An 8485-nucleotide genomic window follows, 5' to 3' on the forward strand; every position below is an offset into this window, starting at 1 on the left:
TGGTGTGCGACAACGGCACCCAATTCACCAGCAAGGCCTTCAGAGGATTCCTTAGGGAGATGGGCGTAGAACTTCAATACACGGCCACCTATTGCCCACGCGAGAACCCCACGGAGCGAGCGAACCGCACAGTCAAGACCATGATCTCTCAGTACGTCGGCAGTGATCAGAGTACGTGGGATCAGCTAATACCTGAGCTGAGCCTCGCCATCAATACCAGCATTTCGGAGACCACAGGGTACAGCCCGGCTTTCCTACTAAAGGCACGAGAGCCGCGGTTACTCATGGTACGATCAAGTGACACCGGGAGCAGGCGTCGCTCCGGAGACCCCTGCCGACCGAGCTGGACGACTGAAGGAAATTTTCCAGATCGTCCAAACAAACATCCAGAAGGCAAGCCGCGACCAAGGACGGCAGTACGACCTCAGGCGTCGGGCATGGAGGCCCACCATCGGCTCCCTGGTCCTCGTGCGCCAACACCACCTATCCAAAGCGGTGGACGGGTTCGCTGCCAAACTCGCGCCCAAGTTCGACGGGCCATATAAAGTGGTCGCCCTTCCGTCCCCAAACATAGCCCGAATCCGCTTGCCCGGGAAACGAAAGGGCCGCCTTGCCAATATCGCCGACTTAAAAGAATTCCATTCTTCTCTTCCCGCAGGTGATGCAGACAGTGACGACGACGCCATGTCGGAGGACAACACCGGCGTTCAACCCGGGTCCGACAAGCCACGGCCACCTGACCACGTTTCCAGCGAGGGGTGAATTTAAGCAGCCCACTAAGTTTTCTAACCCTAAGACCATTGTTAGCAATTAGATTAACATTAGAACTTTTGCCTACTACTGCCCGTTAGGACATTAACATTTAAGTACTGGTTAGTTTAAGTTTGGATAGTTCTTTTCTCCCATAGACGTATCTACGCGCGTGCCACGAGCTAACCAGGATGGAACCCATCACAATCGACTCCAGCGACGTAGAGAACACGGCTCCCAATGGAGCGTACGACAGGCCAACGACCGGCCGCGACCCCCGGCTACGCCCTGGCACATACTACGCCGGCAGACCCACAAGAGCCTGCCCAACCGGGATCCGACAGGCCCGAGCGCCACCGCGCCGAGCCCCGTCGCCCCCGATGCAGCCAACCATGCCCAGAGCGCCACCGCGCCGAGCCACGCCGCACCCAATGTCCGAGTCGTCGGACGAGTCTCGGTCAGCCTCGCCAACTCGGCGCGCCGCGCCACCAACGCCTCCACGACCCTCGGGCCGCTCCCGAGCCCCGTCGCCCCCGATGCAGCCAACTACGGCCCGAGCGCCACCGCGCCGAGCCACGCCGCACCCGATGTCCGAGCCTTCGGATGAGGCCCCCTCAACATCGCCACCACGGCGCGCCGCGCCACCAACGCCTCCACGACCCTCGGGCCGCTCGGCCTCCCCGTACTACACGGACAGGACTGGACGCAGGATCCCCTGCTCTCAAGCTCCGCCGTCGGGACCCTACCAAGGGTATCACAACCCGGATGCGCCGGGTCACTCGCGTTGGTTCCACAACCCGCGCCCCGCTCCAGGACACCCCGACCCGACCGCTGCTGCTCCACCACCTGAAGGGCGTTACAGCCCATGTAGCCCTCGCCAGCAGGACCCGGAGTCAGACGAGGATGACGACGAGGAGGGAGACTCCCGATCCCCCAGTCCAGCTGCCCCGACGCGCGACGAGGACTACGTGCTGGAGGATGCCACCGACAGCGACGCCACCCCTCTGTACGCCGGATACCACGGGGAGGAAGCTAGCGAGCAGAGCAACGACGACGCGCAAACAATTAGTAGCGACAGCGAGCCAGACGATGGTGCCCCTTCGGCAGCCCACTATCAATGGGAAGGAGAGGAGCGGTACGGGTTCTGGCGGGGATCGTGGATCCAGTTAATCCACGCCCGCTACACCTCCATCCTCATCGAGGCACCCTTCCGGCCAACTCCTGACCCAATCATCACCTTTCCCCCGTCACCGGAGAGGCTGTGTATAATGGCCCCGGACGAAGACTGGGAAATGGACTTGGGAAACGCACCCGAGGTCCGCCCGCCGCCGCCAGCACTGGGGGAAGATGCGGCCCTACCCATCTTCCCCGGCGACCGGGCAGGTGACAACGCGCCATTGACGACAACGAGCAAGCAAGCGCTCCACCTCATCCACCCCGCGGATGACAACGCTCCACTGGCGTCCACGAGCCAGCAAGCGCTCCACCTCCAGACATACAACGACACATCATTGGCGTCTACCAGTCAGCAAACGCGCCACAGTACCAACCAGGCGGATGACAACGCCCCGCTAGCATCCCCAAGCCGAGGCCCAATTCCCATCGCTAACGAAACCACCGAGCAGGGCTACCAGCCCACCGGGAAGGCGATGGAGTGGGAATCTGAGAGCAGCGATAGTGAAACGGAGACGGGACAAAAATTCCGCCGCAAAGAGGCGCAACCACGGCCACCGCCGAACATTGCTGTGCCAAACCAGCAATCCTCGGCCCACCGCCGCGGGATAGCCAACGCAAGGAACGCGCCGCCGAGACCAACCGCCGAGCAGCAAACCATAGTCGCTCCACTATCGACGAGGAGGTCACTCCCCCAGCCACCCCACGTGTCGGCTTCGGAGATCGCGGGTTCGATCTCTCTCCGGGCACGATGGATATACTCATGGAGGAGCTCGAGCCGGGAGTAGAGGGTCTGCTACAGGAGTTAATCCCAGATTGGGACCCGAGCGCACCTTCGACAGCACCAGTTCCTGCGGCCACCACCGCCGATGAGGTCCCACCTCCGGCACCGCGCTTCCCGCGCCCAGTCCCTGCGGCCACCACCGCCGACGAGGTCCCACCTCCGGCGCCGCGCTTCCCGCGCCCAGTTCCTGCGGCCACCACCGCCGACGAGGTTCCACCTCCGGCGCCACGCTTTGCTCGTCGAGCCCCTCCGGCGGATGATTTCACCACCGACGACCCAACGCCCGAGCGAGTCGCCATACCAGCCGCCTGGTGGACTAACACGCACGACCAGCGAGTTCCACTGGCGGTTTGGCAGGAGATAGCGCGCCGGAGCCATGCCGCACAGTACTCCCGTCAGCGCTTCCGCGTCCGCACGCAGGAAGGACCATACCAAATCACCATGAAAACGACAGAAGAAGTCCAGATCCGTTTCGGCCGGGCGGAGTAAGAAGGGAGTGTGACGCCTCTATTCTACAGGCGCACAACCTCCTATACAAAATAAGCCCTAGATACTAAGCATATAACTATTCCCCCCATATTATAGCCATAGTTTAAGTTTAGAGAGTAAGTCGGCACTGAAGCCAATACATTATTATTAAAACCTCTTTAGTTGGCATTGGAGCCGTAATCAAGACAACCGTGGAGTATATTTAAATAGGGATAATTAAGCTAACGAATAAGCTAAGTTCAGCACCTCAGAGGTTATTTATTATTTATTATCGACTAGTCGAACTAGTCGAACCCGATCCGTTCTCGGTGAACCGGTTCGAACCACCGGTTCACTCAAAAGCTATGACAGCTCGCGTCTTCCGGCATTCGCTCTCTCCCGTCGAAAACTTTGCACCGAGGCAGACGTGCCCATCGCCGCGCCTCCGCGACCGAGTCAAACAATCAAAGTATATCGCGTCCTCGTCCCATCCCGCGACGAACACGCCCGCACCGCGACATCAACGACGAGAAACAAACCAACACAGTGACAAGAAAACCACCGCGATCGACAGCCCCCCCACGCCCGCTGACACGTGGGCTAGTTTCGTAAGTCACAGGAGTCAATTCTGTAAGGCAGTAGTAGGCTACACACTTAGATAACCCAATAACCAATAAACTAACAATTGAACCTACCCGTAGGAGTATTTCCTTGGTAGTATTGGTCACGGTTTCAGGTTCCCCGATCTCTGTCCCGCTGGCGGCCCCAAAACACTGCGTTTCGGCATTTCCATTCGCACGTGTTTTACGGCCATCCAGCCTCCCATCGATCCTCTCCCGCGTCCACAGCCGCAGCGTCACGCCAGCGCAGGTCCATTCCGTACATAACGTGCCGCCCCGACTGGAGGACACCTGCCCCTCTGCCCCACGCCGCTAGGAATCCTCTCCCGTGCTCCCATCGCAGCGCCACGCCAGCACCGGCTCTTCCGTGCACAGCGTGCCGCCGCGACTGGAGTACACATACTCCTCCGTCCACGCACAGTTTAGGACCCTCTGTCATACCTGCAGCCGCAGCGCCACGCCAGCACAGGTTCCTTCCGTGCTCAACGTGCCGCCGCGACTGGAGGACACGTGCTCCTCTGCCTTCGCCCCACTAGGGACCCCCTTCTTGTGCCCGTAGCCGTCGCGCCACTAACGCTGGTTTCCCGCGTACTGTGTACCGCCACGACTACGAGTGCATCCGCGTCCGTATCCACTCCCAGAGTAGGGACACTCCGACACACGCTGCCGCCACGCCTGCATTGGCCATTCCGCACACCGTGCATCACCACGGTGACTCGAGAATCTCTGCCTGACCGACCCGTAGCCAGCCTCCGTGCCCAGCCGGAGTTGACTAATACCTCTCTGACGCCCTGGCCATTCCCTCGACCCACGTCGCGAGATCAACCAAATCCCGCCGGGAGTCCACCGGAGTTGCCACTCCGCGCACCGGCGAAAGCAGTACAAACAAGCAGTAGGCGCAAGCAGTGTCTAAAGCAGTTCGCGACGAGCAGCTTTCTGTCAGGGACCGACCGATCAAGCAGATCGACGAGTCGGTAAAAGCAGCGCGGCGACCGGCCATTGACAAGCAGCGCGTGTGCCCCGCCTGCTCCTAGAGCATCTCGTGACCACCTCGTCTGGCAGTCACGTTGCCGACCCTCGGGGATCAGAACTAAGTGCGCGTAAATTCGCAACCCGGGTCCCGCACGCTGTTATAATAAATTCCTATAAATATTTCCGACCCCTCTAAATAAATTTGAAGAGGATCCCTGGTCACGACTGGGATCTATCCCGGCCGGAGAGATTCGTTACAATCAAAATATCAAGAAAATGTTGTACTGTTTAGCGGCAAAACTAAGAAGTTGCAGGTCGAACACCAGGGTATTTGAACGAAAATATAAGGATTAGATAAATATGAACACATATACATAATATTTTATTTATTTGAAAAGAAAATGTATACCAAAAATATGAATTTAATTTTGCGTCATCAGATTAGCGCCCTCTGCTTAAATTTAATGTTTTATGTTTTATCTTATTATTTACTTATTTTCTAATGAAATTAATAGTGGGTGGTCCCGCCCCCATTTTCCAGGACCTCACAGATCCTGCTGGGAAGTGACTCGTACAATTTCTCAATGTATTGTAACGATATTGAAGACCAAGCTTCTTTAATCCCGTCGATGAGCACCAATTTTGTACTATACTGCTTTCCAGACTCGTATACTTTTCTCGAGAGCCATCCCCACACGTTTCCTATTATATTTAAGTCCGGAGAGTACGGCGGCCACTCCAGGACATCAACGTTTTGGCCCTGTATCCACGATTTTACAGATCGGGCAGTGTGGATTGGAGCGTTGTCGTGTTGAAAACGCCATTTAAGATATTTTTTTTAGTCTTTTCAAGTGTTCTGCTTTTTTATGACTCGTAATACCGTGGACTTGCTAGCTTCCACACCGCTTTTTTCTTTAATTTTGGTAGAAGAGTCGTGTGAATTAGACGCATGTCTAACTATACACCGAATGTCTGCTTCGGAAAGAACTCTGTTGTTACCGTTTTTCATATTTTTACCATAGCCTTGTTTATTTTTAAGAAAACTGGCTATAGTTTTTCGATGCCTTCCCATTTTTCAGCAATTTTATGTAAAAATAAGCCACTTTTACTAAAGGCTTCGATCTTAGATTTTTCTTCTAAAGATAGGACAGTTCCTTTACCCATTTTGATTCTCAGTTTATAAACAATTATTCAATTAATCAGCACAAAAAATTTCACAACTGTACGCCAAAAATTACGCGAGATAACTAAATTTGAATTTACAGGCGCTAATCTGATGACGCAAAATCAGTGCAAGCTTTTGCAGCGAAAGTAAAACAAAATAAGAAAAAATAGATAACGGAATCTCTCACCTAACGGTATTTCTCTCAGAGAGCGACAATTTGTGCATTTTAAAAGCAACAACAAAAATTTTGAAGTTGCGTGCAATAGAAACAGAGATAGATGCAATTAAGTAAATCCAAAAGGGGGCGCTAATCTGATCTGACGCGCAGTGTATTACCGCTAAAAAAATCTCAAATTTAGTTGAGCGTCCTATATTAACTTATACCAATAAAAGTATTCAAGCACGCAAATGGCAGATTGCAAATCTCGTGGTCTCCGAGGCACGAAACACCGCTTTACTGATCCGTGCGGCAAGCGCGTCTGCTCGAAAGGAAGGACTCCATGATCTTGCTGCTGTTCTCAAAGTACTTGCAAGTACCCCGGAGAAAGCCATCAAAGTCAGGGAATTTTAAGCAAAGCCCACTGAGCAACCCATACGTGCGTCCAAAGATGAGGCACTAGCGTTAATATTGGATCAAGGGTTTACCAAAGAGCAGCATTGTGCGGGACGGGACGAAGTGCGCAAAAGAAAAGTGGATATTTACTCCCTCTACAAAGATGTAGCTCAGGAAAAGATAAAATGCAGACCAGTGAACATTGATCTTTCGGAGACGGTAGCTAAGTTCTCCCTGCAAAACCTTTTAGTACATACGGCTTTCCGAATAGTGGCACTGCAAAAAGATTCAGAATGTGTTGGCCAATCAACAAACTGATTTCCTATCGGCAGAGCTTATCGTAAGCTACAGTTTCGATGGCAGTACTGGACAGATAAATACCCACGCAAACACAGATAAAAAACCGTATGTCGCAGACTCATGATTTTTTTGCCACCAACATAATGCCTCTTCGAATGATCGACTCATCCGGAAATTTGATGTGGAACAATCGCACTCCGCAGTCTATTGGGTTTTGAAGGAAACTAAAGAATCGATATTAAAGGTAAAAAAGGGCATAGAAAAAAGGAAATTGAAGAGCTAGTACCATGTAAAATACCACTAAATGACAGACAAAGTATGTATGTGAAATTTAGCCCATATCTTACTGCCATTGATGGTAAAGTACTGAACGCTTTGAAAGAAACGAAATCATTTCAGCAATGCTCAATATGCCAAGCAAACCTAAAAGATTTCCTGTGCCAATAATGCAAAATTTAAAATACGGAGTAAGCCCAAATTCAGGAAATGTTTTGGGAAAGACTCTCTTTAAAGGTGGATAAGCCTAAACAGGCAGGTTTTGGTACTAATTACGATGATTTTTCGAAAATAACTGGGTTCGATCAAAGACATTAGAGTCTTATGTCTTTGGGTCGATGAAGAAATTATTTATAATATGAGGATCAAACTGGCGTTGGTAGTCGATATGTATGCCCCCAGTCGATAGGTATGCCAATGACACCAACCGTTCGCAAAATAACTGTGCACTGCAGAGAAGTAACGGAAAAAACGGTGCTTTCAGTCGGCTATTTTGGAGAAGAAGCGTCTGCGTCACAAAAAAAAAAGCTGTATAAATCAGACATGCTTCACCACTCAAGAAAGCACAACCGATTGCATTCCTTTGCTGATGTGTTCAACAAGGCTATGGATATATCAGATCCAATTATTTCCTACCTTAATTTATCGAGGCGCATAAAAAAACAAAAGAGTCTTTCCCTTCCAAGTGTAGTAATTCAGTTGCTTTCTTGGGAATACGACGATGTTTGTCTCGAAGAAGATAAGAAGATGAATTTGAAGATTCCAGCTTGTTTTTTATTTTGAGAACATCGATATAGAAAACAAAATAAGTAATTGTAAAAATATGTAACGCCTGATTCAGGGCAGATACAAATATATGGTACTTCCCTGGCGCCATCAGGCAGCTCCAAGCTTGTCCGATAGAGAGGTGCAGAGCGTAGCTAAGGTGCGAAATTCACTTCTAACGGAGCTAAATGTCAGCGATCGGCTGTGCCTTGAAGGAGGGCGAGAGCTAGTGAGAGGGAACCTGCTGGATTCGGCGGAATCCGCTTTCTTTTTCTTCTTGGCAGCAGAGCATACCAGTTCGATTTCTAAGAAAAAAGTCCATAAGGGAAGTTTCGACAACAAATATTCGCGAGTGGATGCGGTTTTTTTTTTTATTCCCTACGCGTTGCCGCTAATAAAAGCCAAAGTTACACCATCTACGGCGGACGATAAATCTTTTGTTGGTGGAGGAATAGCACAGCCTAAGTTAACCGCATAAAACAACGCTACGGCCTACAACAACTCTGCCGCCTCAGCAGCGCGCCGACGCACAGTAGGGCCATTCGAACAATTAACGTTGCAAAAATCGAAAAAGTCACGTTCGCAGATTGCTTTGGATCATTGAAAATCAAGCCATTCTGGTTTAAAATTAAAAGAAAAAAATATATATATTTAAAAGT

At 51.6% G+C, this 8485-nt stretch overlaps 1 protein-coding gene across 1 annotated transcript; it reads left to right on the forward strand.

Annotated features, from left to right (window-relative positions):
* Positions 1-941: 941 nt before the first annotated feature.
* LOC121502349 (uncharacterized) lies at positions 942-3196 on the forward strand. The gene is made up of 2 exons (XM_070285493.1): positions 942-2404; positions 2464-3196. The coding sequence occupies exons 1-2, from the start codon at positions 942-944 to the stop codon at positions 3194-3196; spliced, it is 2196 nt and encodes a 731-aa protein (XP_070141594.1).
* The last annotated feature ends 5289 nt before the right edge of the window (positions 3197-8485 follow it).

The sequence above is a fragment of the Drosophila kikkawai genome, chromosome 2L, assembly GCF_030179895.1.
Source record: "Drosophila kikkawai strain 14028-0561.14 chromosome 2L, DkikHiC1v2, whole genome shotgun sequence".
Taxonomy (NCBI): domain Eukaryota; kingdom Metazoa; phylum Arthropoda; class Insecta; order Diptera; family Drosophilidae; genus Drosophila; species Drosophila kikkawai.

What these genes read in the sequence shown, in the direction of transcription:
- LOC121502349 (XM_070285493.1), top strand. Translation starts at nt 942, where the DNA reads ATGGAACCCATCACAATCGACTCCAGCGACGTAGAGAACACGGCTCCC. An exon ending in CCCACCGGGAAGGCGATGGA is followed by an intron (nt 2,405 to 2,463) that starts GTGGGAATCTGA and finishes TCCGCCGCAAAG; the next exon opens with AGGCGCAACCACGGCCACCG.